At 40.2% G+C, this 13,155-nt stretch overlaps 1 protein-coding gene across 2 annotated transcripts in view; it reads left to right on the plus strand.

Annotated features, from left to right (window-relative positions):
• The window catches only part of ASCC3 (activating signal cointegrator 1 complex subunit 3), a 2,113,369-nt gene extending 2,100,468 nt beyond the window's left edge, over positions 1 to 12,901 (plus strand). For both annotated transcript variants that reach the window (XM_085611187.1, XM_085611188.1), the window contains exons 40-42: positions 1,156 to 1,359; positions 5,008 to 5,183; positions 11,189 to 12,901. In XM_085611187.1, the coding sequence (XP_085467313.1) occupies positions 1,156 to 1,359; positions 5,008 to 5,183; positions 11,189 to 11,336 (528 nt within the window). In that variant the 3' untranslated portion in view covers positions 11,337 to 12,901. The remainder of the gene's footprint in view (positions 1 to 1,155; positions 1,360 to 5,007; positions 5,184 to 11,188) is intronic.
• Positions 12,902 to 13,155: the final 254 nt, after the last annotated feature.

Here is a 13,155-nt window from a genome sequence, read left to right on the forward strand (position 1 = left end):
TGGCTTAACGCTGCCTTGTAAATAAGGCGAAGCCCCTATTGCCACAGGAACATCGCAAAAAGTGACGTTCCCATGGCGATAGGGATTTGTAAATGTGCCCCTAAAATCCTTAGTAATTCGAGTATTTGTTTTGTGTGCACACGTGTTTATTTTTTTCGAATTACTGTTTTAATGTTTGAAATTTAAATCCTGCAAATTGCTTGGGGGTCCCCGACTTCCAGTGGTGACTCAATGGGGGTCCTCAGGAGTCAAAAGTTTGGGAACCACTGTCCTAGAACGAACATCTGCAAGGTTGTCCTTCTGCCACATTTTCCAATGTTTATTCTAATGTAGAGGGTTGAAGGATGAACCTAACAGGGGCTAATTTATTATCAAAGTTTGAACGCATTTGTGTTCCATTAGAATCAATAGCATGGGTTACCAATCGGGGACACCAGGCAGAGAGTGGACAATTTTGACAATGCTGCTCTTTAGAAGTCCAGGGCACTGGAACGTAGTGCGAGTTGCCTTAATGTTTGTTGTGTTGTAAAAAATAATCGTTGATGCTGATCCAATAACCAACTCTACCAACCACCATATCCTGGCTTTTGCATTTAATAATTTTTTTGCACTTTCTCGATCTATACATGAAAAGGCAACTGCCACATCTGCCGTTTCACAGTACTGTTAGTAACAGCTGAGTATTAGTCCATTCAGAGATACTCCGATTACAACACTCTGCTTACTGGAAGTCTGAGTTAGCTTTTTAAGGACATTTTACATATTTTCCTGTAGGTAAGTGGGCATTTGTGAACTGTTCATCTGCATGTGCTTTTCAAACCTGCAGGTAAGCTATATTCAGTCACATATAGCAAGGTTTGTGTACTGCCACACCATTAGCTTTTCACTTTCCTAACAAAAGAATGAAGATAAGTGACTGAAAGGGTGAAGGTGGCTAAGCACTGTCAGTGTATGAATGGATGCTCACTCTCTGACATGCTCTGTTCATAGACTACCTGGACTCTTAAAGAGGTCACAGATTCCCTCAAAAGTGTGATTGAACTGTTGTTACTGCTTTCAATAAAAGTCAATTTTTAAAATTTGAACCACAGTTTCAAATTGGCCTTTATCTTTTTTATTTGCGCACTTTCTAATTACCTTTTTTCCTCACCTCAGGCTTGGAATTTCGTTTCACATCTGCCAGTTCTCGAGGTCAGTGTAAGTATTAAAGGCTGGATTGATGACAAGGGACAGTCAGAGCAGCGCCTCCCCACTGCAGCAGCAAGCATGCGAGAAGACAGCACATGGACCAAGTTAAATGCGGACCAGGAGTACGTGCTTCAAGTGAACCTGCAAAGGATCCACACCGGGCACCAAAAGGTAGTGTATTACACATCACATCTCTCTGGATCCTAGTCAGCAATCACATAGACATTGAAAGTGAAATAAGTACCAGAAGTTATTTATGAATGCTATTCTAATGTAGAGATTTGTCTTCACTAGTAGGTAATCATCAATCATTGACCACCCATACCACCAATGACCAGCCGTACATTGGCTGTAGCTGCGTGCAGCTAGTTGGCCACTAGATTTCATGCAACCCATTTTCTGCAAGTTGAATTATGTCAGAGCTGTACACCACACAGTGGCCATTTTACCACATCCCCAGGTGTAATGCTTCTTTCATAAGTGAGGTCCTCCAGATCACACGCATGAAGCCTCATTTTCTATTCCCTATCATGAACTTGTCTGTTGCATGTGTGAAAGGATAAGTGAGAGAAAGAGTAGGCTACATTTACATCTTTAAATAAGGTGAAGCATGTATATATAGCTCTAGTGTATTTATAATTGAATGGACTTTATGTAGAGTATATGTAAAGTGTAAAGTGATACGTTACCTGCTGCTAATGTATGTGCAGGAATCGTAAACAAATGTACTATCTAAACCAGTGTTTCCCAAACTGGGGTCCGAGGACCCCCAGGGGTCCGTGGCACATTCCCAGGGGGTCCGCAGGCAGCAGTTATAAAAGAACTGCAAAATTCCTTAGCAGTTTTCGAGCAACTATAAAAGTGTCAACAAAATGCCAGTGATTAATGTACCTGCTGGAGAGAGATGAGAGTTGTGTCCAGTGGCAGCTTTGACTTTTCTAATGTGACACAGAGGGTTAATATGCCTACTACAAAGAATGTGTACAATGCATTTTAAAAAACAGTATTTTATGTGCATAGGTCAGTGGGTTACTGATTTTGTCACAGAGATTCTTTTGTCACTGTGCAATTCATAAGGGACAATGGTAATCTAGCAGTGTCCTATAAACTGTCACCAAAGAGCTGCTTTCAAACTGCATGGTAAAAGTTAGCAACATATGTTTATTCCCAGTCTATCATTATCCTGATGCTATGTTCCCACTTCCTGCACATGAACAATTTTGTAATGCTGTTTTCTTACTTCTATGTGTGCTGCCTAATGCAGCACACATGGAAGTTACAAAACATCATTTATATTAAAGATTGTTTATGTGCAGGAAGAGTCACCTTCCTGAACATATACAATCAGAGGTGTTTTACTTTTTCCGTTGGAAAAAGCAAAAACAAGGAGAAATAAGGCCTTTCTCCTCATTTCGCCAAGTTAAGACCAGGTTTTTCATGGTCTTAATTTTGGTCCTGTCTCCTATTTAAGCTGACCTTAAAGAGTGAAACGCCCACTGCTCCCACTGCCCACCTTTTTCACGCTAAACATTGCGTGAAAGGGGGCTTTATTTACAAGGCAGCGTTAAGCCACAATAAGTGGCTTAACGCTGCCTTGTAAATAAGGCGAAGCCCCTATTGCCACAGGAACATCGCAAAAAGTGACGTTCCCATGGCGATAGGGACTTGTAAATATGCCCCTAAAATCCTTAGTAATTCGAGTATTTGTTTTGTGTGCACACGTGTTTATTTTTTTCGAATTACTGTTTTAATGTTTGAAATTTAAATCCTGCAAATTGCTTGGGGGTCCCCGACTTCCAGTGGTGACTCAATGGGGGTCCTCAGGAGTCAAAAGTTTGGGAACCACTGATCTAAACACTTAATACAGGTAAGGCTTTTTGTGCTGTACGGGCTAAGCCATCTTTTCAGATCCTATTCCACATTTTCACGTGGTTTATATATTCATCCTTTCAATTTCGCTCTTAAGGATTGCTTGTATCGTATTCTGTGTGAGTGCCTAAGTTTCCCTTTGTTCTACAACTTTTCATTGTTTTTTTGCCAATTATTTGCTTATTACCCCTCTTCCACTTCCTTTTGTCCAACTAAAAGCCTTCCTACGTTTTTCTTACTATGTATCGATCTTCTGTTAATTCTGCTTCGATCTTTCAAATTCTTCCTAGGTTTCCAGTGAAGCGATCTGTTACCCCTGTGTCACTGATTATCTCCAATTCATTTTTCAGTCAAACCCCACATAACCTAGAGAAGGTAGAGCGTTAGCTTTCTCTATCACCCTTTGTGGCCCCTTCTGTCAACCTTGTCTCCTGTTCCCTGCGATTGAATTCCAACACCTTCCGTTCTCTGGCCATTCTTCTTTTGCGTTTTGTACCTACTGTTCCCACCCCATGCAATTATGCCTCGTTTCTACTTAAATTCCTTAGGAACTTCATCCTTCATCTGAACCGTCCTGCTATCTCCTCCTTTTTAAACTGAGACCTTTATTCTCTCTCTCTCTTTCTTTACCCACTCCCAGACACTATTAGAGTTTTTTGTGCTATAATTTTATATTTCCAGGTTGGTATTCTCCCTTAATCTTCCTTTACCACTTTCACCTCCATCGCATATTTGTGACTAACTTTTTTCATTAAAAGCTACTCAACCTTAATTTACCTGGTTCCTCTTTAATTTCTTCTTTTTTCCCCTACCCTCCTTATCTTTTGACTAAATCTATACTCCTCTTTTATTTCTCCCATTGATTCTGTTTCCTTCCCCCTTTTTCCCCACTCTTGTTCTATTTTTTATCCTGTGCTTACTGAAATAAATGTATCATGAAGAAGTTCTCTGCTGGTACGAATTTGTCAATCCTGACTCCTTATTGCACTCCTCTCTGCTTCTCTAAAGCCAAACTCTTCCAAATTTTAGATCCTCTACTGTTCGTCCTCCTCTGCTTCACCTACTTATCCAATTTCTTACTAATACCTTGTTCTTTGCCTCGTCGACTAGAAATAGTTATATTTTTCAACCCTTCAGAGTGTATTGAAGAGTTCATAACTACCACCACCACTGCAGCACAATACCAAATAATTAATATATGGAAACTACGTATTCCTCCCATTCCACACCGCTAAGGCAGTAATTAATTGTCTAGTACTTAGTAAATTGAATCATTGCAACAGCTTGCTTGTAGGCTTGTTCAATACTTCTTCCCCCCAGTGCAGAAGGTTCTTCACTTTTTTACGAGGATATTATTCAACTATACAAGATAAGCTGGGTGGCTCTCAACTAAAAATATGGCTTCTACAAGCTGTTGACTATTCTTTACAAAGATATTGATGGTATTTTCCTACACTACCTTGTAGGCATTATGGCCTGCTACACACCAACAATTTGCAATCCGCAAGCTTGAATATGCTGGTCACACCAACACCACTTGATAACAGAGCCTCCCCCACACTCTGAATTTAAAACTAACATGAGGAGCCATCCAACTAAATTGGAGAGAAAGGATAACTTGAAGATGCACATCATTCCCAAACCGTAAATAGTTTTTTGGTGCATCAACACCATGTAACTTTTCCATATGTTTTGTTTGTTTAGCTGATCACTCATTACAATCAGCAACTTTGTATAATGCCTCAGTCATATACTCTGATATCTTTTCCCCACCATTAATTACTGCATATCCTGCTACATACGGAAATGTCCGACTGCTCACGTCAAAGAACAAACAAGAAGTAACTCAGCTAAGATGTTACTTAAACAAGCAGTAATGTAACTAGTCTTGAAGCTCACTACTCTCCTTCCAGTTACTTCTTTATGAGCGTGTCTTTCTGTTTGTTACAGGGAAGACATGACAGTAAAGCGTTGGCGCCTCGCTTTCCCAAGGCTAAAGACGAAGGATGGTTTTTGATATTGGGAGAAGTAGATAAGAAAGAGCTTATTGCACTAAAGAGAGTGGCATACGTCAGAAGTCGAACTGCAGTCTCTATGGCGTTTTATACTCCTGAAACCACTGGAAGGTAAGATAAATATATACTATTTTAAATATAGGTCGATCTCATTTACTACAGGAGCTTAGGTGGCATTAAGTAAGGTAACAAACTTAACAAGATCTTAGTTCCTTTGTATAGTCAGTAACTTATAACGTTTTGGGGAAAAGATTACAATGAAAAGCATTGTAATATCTGGCATTTACTACGCTTGGTCTAAATAAGATATTAATATGCTTAGCAGTCATTGTACTTCGATGACAGCATTCTGAATTTGGAATGTGCATCACCTGTCCTTGGAACCAAAAACTATCCCTTACGTCATAATACCTAAAATTAAGTGATCCCCGTGTTACATCCATAAAACATGTATGCCTCATTCTAAAGGCTATTTTTCCTGCTTGTTCTTAAAGATATTTATTTATTAAGGAATTCTATATAAGTAAGTAAGCAAAATATTTGTAAAGTGCACATATGCCGAGGTGTCTTGGCGCTAGGCACAATGCTGCCACTAGTCGGGCAAAAGAGACTACATAGGCTTAGGGGAAAACATTACCTGTCACATATACTTCTTTACAATGCTATAAGATTTAACACTGACATTTCTGAAAACATGAGTTTTAGAGTCTACACATATTTTTTGTGCATATCTTAACAAATATATATGTGTGTGACTTGAATTTTTTTATGCCAGCATTTGTCTATTTGGTTTTTATACAAAGTGCCCAATCTTTGATACAAGATACACAAAAAAGAAACTCACTTTGGTCTTAACTTTTGTCTAGCCTTTTAATGACTCACAGAAAAAGGGTGGTGTGATTCAGTTCTGAAGGGTTTGGTCAAGTTTTTTTTGCCCTTTCTCACGCGGAACATTTGAAGGTAAACAGGGCGCCTGCCACAATGTGTTACATGCCCATGGTATAGTGGTTTGAACCTACTATGTCATTGTCAGCTATTTTCATTGTTTAAATAATGTGTATTAGTAGTAATTGTGTGGTAGATCTCCTTTGGAGCATTGGTCTGTAAGCTTCCTAGCCCACCCACAAGTGGCCCATTTACTGTATTGATTAACATTATTAATAAAAATAAATGATTGTCTAGAAAGTGCTTTCAACAGAGACCTACGGCTAAAATCAGAAAGGGGAGAACTTGAAGTACATTTAAAAAATGTAGAAGGAACGCTGCAGAATAAGTAAACACCACATGGAAAATTGTGGAAGCATGTATTGGTAGAAAATCCAAAACTTGGTGCAAACTATTTGTGCTTTACATAATTTCATTGCTGCTCTGCTGATATTTTATTTGAATTGTTATGTCGTGCATTTATGGAATTGGCACTACACACTACCAAAACCATAAATAATCTTAGCTAAAAAAAGAATGTGCTTCAGTGCATCTTCCAATGTTAATGTTGTGTTCAAGTTTTTCTTTTTAATGATCATTTATTTATTCTATTTGCATGCTTCATATTGCTTGCATTACGTGACACACCACAGGATATGTTAATTATGTTTACAGGATGTCCACATTCAGATTACAATAAGGGAGAATGAGAGAAAACTGATCAGTTTTATCGTCGGTGAACACCACTATAAGTATTTTGCGCTCGATCTGAAAGTAGCTTTTAGGATATTTAGTATAGTCCTCATGGTTGCTTTAGCCTAACTGCTTTCTCATATGGTTGCATTGTACCAATAAACTCCATCTTGAAAGAATTGCCATTTGGGCATCAATCCTGAGGTATCCTTTCCCAGATTTCAGTTCATTATAAACTTAAACTGCATGCTGGATTTCTCCATGATCTAGCCACAGTATTTTCTGTACCTCACACAAAATCTTAATGTATCTGGAGAAACAATGACCTCCTGGGTGGACTTCAGCGCTCAAGAGAAAGTCTCATCCGTCAAGAGAACTGACTCCAGTTTCGTAGTCCTTTAAATTTCAGAATCAAAGGGTTTTCAAATCCATCAGTCTATTCTAGCAATTTTGTTAAAGTTCATTTAATGCCTCAAATCTTTTAGCTGTTAAACACGAGGATCCAGCATTTAGACCTTAATAACATTGGGCCTAATAATTGATATTTTATGGTCAGAGGGAGTGTATGCCAACTATATTTAACTGAATTTGAGCTTTCTTAAGCCCAAGTCATTTTTGCATTACGCAAAGGATCGCATTTTTGCTGCACACTGGAATCGCCACAGTTACGTTGTTGTAAGCAAAAAAGGGAGGATATATTTCATTTCTTCCTCGAAAATATAAGCACTGGCCCTTGACATCTACTTCGTTACTATCCATACTGTAAGTAATATGAAGATGCATTTTGTCAACAAACCTCACCATTTCCTGCATGAGCACATTTTACCACTGCCATACGAAGTAAATATTTGAACCTCTCGGTCTACCACTGCCCAGCCAGAAACACCTTTGTTTCAGCAGTAGGTGTTATTGATTGTTAGAACTCTACGTGATATCCTTCTGATAATGTCGCTACCCTCCACACATACACACACACAGTAGGTCCGAGGTTATGTCAAAATAAAATATTTTCTCTGATCCTGCATTGGCTTGAGAATTCTGCTACTCGCATGCTTTTCTTGGCAAATGTAAAAAACTCATCATTGCATGGGACAAAGGGGCCCATTTCAATCTGCTTGCCATCCTCGCGGTGCTGGAACAGCCCGCCATTCGTGCAGCGGTCTCGCACCGCCGAATAGGATGCGACTGCCACCTGGCGGTCGCAGTCCGCATATTTGACATTGCAGCAATGCCAAATTGACATGTTGTGCATTACCATGCACTACGTGGCAGGCCCCGCGCGTTGCCTGCCACCTTGTGCATGAAAATGCAGGGGGGTACCATGGGTACCCCCAAGTGCACCCCCCACCCCCCCACCTCCCCTGGGGGCCCGCAACAGGCCCCCAATGCACATCCCCGCCAGCCTTTCCATGGCGGCATCGCCACCATGGAAAGGCCTTTTCAACCAGGTATCATAATATGGATGGTGGTGCCTTCCATTCACCACCACCATATTATGCCCTAGCTTTGCCCAGCCGTCAATCGTAACGATTGCCGACTGGCGGAAAAGCGGCGGGCGAACTTTCCGCCGCTGCAATACCCCCGCCATAATAATATGGCAGGGGGTAAATCAAGTTGGGATGGTGAGCGAATCGCCACTGCCGGCTCGGTGGTGGCGATTCGCCTGCCATTATAAGCACCCCCAAAGTGAAGATACCGTTTCTTTGCTGAACTTAACATCTTAGTTTCCAAAGAATTTCTGTTGATCTAATTTTCCGGCACTAACAGTTATCAGGGGTCGTTTATTCTCTCTCAGATGAACTAGTAAACGTACATTTCAATTTTTACCTGAACTTGGTTCATGTTTTGACTGGGGCAATAGTATCCATTTGCAAAAACTTTCCCTCATTGCAACGTTCTAAATAGTCATGTCTTCTTTTCAATTTTAGTTGAAACATGGATTCTGGTTTTAGTTGTTGCTGTTTTTGCTTACTTTGTATTTTTACTAATATCCTTTGGACACAGCCAGTGGGGCAGTTTATTTAAATTCAGTTTATTTAACTTCATTGAAAACAGAGGAGTTGTCAACTTTTTTCAAATATTCAGGACCTCTGCCATGCATGGTTTTGCAAGTCAGGGTCTTGTGACTTGGCAAATCCTAATCTCTCCTGGCAAGCCCTACAATTATTCTGGCAGTAGAATTCAGCACCACCTTCATCTTCCCGATTTTGAAATGTAAATAGAGGTAAGCCAATCAAGTTTTGCAACCACAGTCACTCTCCCAAAAGATGCCATCTGCTTGTCTTCCAACAATGGTCTGAGCCTATGCTTCAAATTGAAATGATCGTTCGTAGAGGCTACTTTAGCATTAGTGCAGCTGTTAAGGGACATTCTCTCCTCAAAAGTCATCCTGAGTGTCTGGACATTGAAATTAGCAGCTATTTCACATTTTTGATCTTGAAACTAGGTTGGCAAGCTTTTTTGTTTTCTGCTGGTGGCATGTGAGACTGCAACCAGAATATACAACTTGTCACCATTTAAAATGAGAGGATCCTTGTCCATCTAACATTATACCTCCCTAAACAGACCGTCAACCTAATATCTTAGATCATTCAAAGATAATGTGGGTGTTATCAGTACAGCCATGAATATTTTTTAGGCTCACACTCGGTCTTGCAGAAGGTTGACATACGTATGAAGGAGCATGAGTGAGAAGCTTAATCCATACTCTCGAGTGTCAGGCTTTCATGTAGGAACGATATAAACGACCTCTCCCTGAGCTTCCCACCACATTCCTCAATCTCTGTGTAAGGATATTGTGGTCTAGGTTGTTAAAAGCTGCCAACAGATTCAGCATCATAAGCCATCCCTCTTTCCCTCGTGAGGAGCTCAAAAATAGAGGACAGAATCCGATGTTATGCCTGATTATCATACATAAAAGTATTGTCTGTCATAAATATCATGTCCTAAATATCGTTTACAGAAATAGCTGTCAGTAGGTAGGTCACACAAACACAGTCAGAGACAATGAGGGGAAACGAGAGGATAGAGAGAGATACAGGTGCCACTTGTTTGCTTCTTTGGAGCGGCAGGCCTAGAGGATGTACATCTTTATCACAGAGAAACATACAATTATCAGGTGAGTAAATACAGAGGCATAAGCAATTCATCCAATCAGCTTTGGTCATTGCTTACTGAACTCCGAGGTGGGTTGCACTATTGTGACTCTAACGCTGACCAGAATACAGGCATGGGCCCCAAGGAGAAGGATGAATATGTAAAGAACAAGAAGCCAGCTCAACACTGTTAACACGAGGAAACCAGAAAAGGGAAAAACTAGAAAAGTGAGGGAATCTGAATACACCGTCCAACTAGCCAAATCCGACAGCTATACAACACACCAGAAAGTTGTCATGCAACTTCTGAATGCTTACATCAGTCTTAATTACTCCAGCTGCCTAGTTTGCCCTCAAAATAAATTTCCTACCTCGAAGGGAGAACAAAAAGGGCTTATCAGTCTAGTTCTTTACTTCCGCTTCCATTGCCCGGTATTTCACAGCTTTCAGCCAACGTTACTGGCAAATCATGTGGTCTGCCTTGTATCTTCACTTGAGCTTTTTGTATCCTTCCACTATGGCTTGTGTGACCCCTCCCCTTGATGTCAACAAGACGTTTCCTGGAATTCCTGCCCAGAGTTCCAGTGGGACAGTATTTTTGTAATCAATATTTAGGGCACATTAATTAGGTCAGACAACATTCAAACTATGATATTCTGATACTACACTGTTTACTTCTATTTTCGACTGTCTCAGTTTACTGCTCCTGATTCAATAGATGTCCTATCTATTCTTGTTTCTGTCTCTCCCACGAAGATTTTGGTTTGTATGGTGATTGGATGCAGTGTGTCCTTCCATTGCTGATGTCATACCATAATATTGCAGCACATGCAGGAATATTTTCTCTTCCTCTCTTTCTCTCTCCCCTGTTTCTACTCCCTCCCCAACTCTTTTCATTATCTATTAGCTTTTGTCCTCCGTTTGCACTCGCTGCCGCCCACTGCTTTATTGATGGGTCACTCTCTTTAAATGGATTTGAATCCATTCCAAGATGGCTGCCTGTCTATGCACGATAATCACTCAAAGACGGCTGCTGCATATGCGCTGACATGCACATGCTCTGAACTCTGTGGGCGGGGGAGATTGGGGGGGGGGGAGCATTGGCAAAGCCAATAGGTCTTACAGTCTAGGCATGTTGGTTTTTTAATGCTTGTTTTAGCAGAGGAGCACGCAAGCCTTCTTTATCTCTGTTGTAAATTAGCTATATGCCACTTGTGAAATTCTCGGGGCAAGATCTTTCATGTACTATTTTATGAACCCTGGTGGGCATAGGTCCACAGGTCATTTCCAGGCTTGTCCCCAAAAGAAAAACATTTGCTTTGTTAGCTGCAGAAATTTATATTAAGGTGTGCGTACCTGCATTGTAGGAAAGCAACATAATGATATTTTCTTTTTATCCGTCAGGTATATCTACACCGTGTATCTGATGAGTGACAGCTATCTCGGCATGGACCAGCAGTATGACATCCGTCTGGATATCATGCCAGCCAGCATTTCAGCACAAGTCAACACTGAGGTCACGGACGCTCTTAGCAACCTGTCAGTGAAGTAAAGGAAGCTGAGTAATCCATTAGGAAGCATTCTGGAAGCAGGTCAATTCTGTCATCCTGGATGCCACAAAACTTAAAGGTTGCTTGGAGAAATGAACTTCCAAACTAGGCACTCCAAGGAAACCGTGTCTGATGCATTACCTCCAGTGACACTGCGATAGCCACATTGGCCTTACAACATGATGCCTTTCTCGATCTCGTCATGTCAATGTCACATGTGTTTGCAATGCTAAACATGTATTTTTCGAGATGGAATTGTGCAATTATTTTATATATTTCAGTTGTGTATAATTGAGGCAAATAATTCTAATTAAACCGTTATCAATCAAACGGTATATACATGATCTCGTCATAGGTGTATGCATGGCCTGTAGAAAAGGCAAAAGCAATCCTTGAAAAAAAATACTGCTAAAAAGACGAAGAGAACGATTAAAGTGTACAATAAGATGTTTGTGTGAGGAAAACATTTACATAGGCAAATAATTAATGTCTTGATGAAATCCTTTTTATGTAGTATTTAAAAAATTGTTTGAGTTGAAGAGTTTTTACCTGATTACATTTCGATGAAATAATGTTCCTTCTCCAAAGAGGGTTCCCTTCCAAAGAAGGCACTGCAGCAATTAAATGATATGTTTTAATGGTGTAATGTGTAGTGCTAACCACGAGCTGTGTATTCAGCAGTGCCAAGGGAAGACGACCAACAATAGGAGACTGTCTGGTAACGAAGGAGAAGATAACCTTTTCTCAATGGCTTTAAATTATGGTATTAGATTCAAAATAACCGGTATGCATCTGCGATAAAGTGAACGTTTCAGCCCTAAAGCAAAACCCTAAAGCACGCCTTAAGTGCAGAAGAGGCTTTATTTCTGTCCAGCCACTTATAAAACATTTTTATGAGCAGTCCGAATACTAAACTGGGGCCCATCAAAATTGTCTTCTTGTGCTTACCTTGAAAATGCTGATAACCCCAAATGCATTCGACTCCTTACAGGTTGGGATTGTGTTTTCAAGCACCACTGAATTTGTGTCATTCAGAATATAGTAAACACTTCAAAATTATTCTGCAATGAAAGCCTACTCTAGGGTTACAACCTAACATCATTTCTAGGTACACTAACACCATAATTAGGATGGGGGACACTTTCCACTGACATTGAAGGAAACCCAAAATACTGATCTTTCACTTTCCCTCTCTGCCCGGGCTTACTTACAGTCACTGCCAGCCACTTGCAGTGTCAAGTCTTTGTTGCCCTGCATTGTTTTCGAATAGAAAGTGTAGAAATGAGGGTATTTCTTCTTCCAAATCTGGATCATAACAATTTCTACATGAAAAATGATTTATTTACTTTGAGTTCATGTGTTGCATATATTCTGAGAGATAAGTAAATGTGTAATAGTGGGCATTTCACATGGATTTCATTAAATTGTTAAAAGAAGAGCTACAATAACTGACTACGCAGACAGTCATCAGTCCATTATTTAGTCACCTACTCGCATTCATCCAGGAAATTGAAATGTATATAAAATTATACCAGTGCACACCTTTTGTGTATTGCTGGCCATGGTATCTAAATGTCTTTTTATATTCATTCACATACTTGCTCTGTATTTTAATTTTAAAAAGTGGGGTGTGGGTAGCACCCTAACAAGTTGGACGCAACTCTGCCTTTCTTCCTTGTAGTTGCAGAACAAGAGCTCTGTTCTTAGAGTGGGATGACCCTGTGAACTGTAAGGGGATGTGAGGTAACCTGAACTCTGATATCCATATTGAATCACTCCTGTGGTGCCCTGTGCGAACTCAAGTAAAAAGGGGAGAAGAAG

The sequence above is a fragment of the Triturus cristatus genome, chromosome 6, assembly GCF_964204655.1.
Source record: "Triturus cristatus chromosome 6, aTriCri1.1, whole genome shotgun sequence".
NCBI classification, from domain to species: domain Eukaryota; kingdom Metazoa; phylum Chordata; class Amphibia; order Caudata; family Salamandridae; genus Triturus; species Triturus cristatus.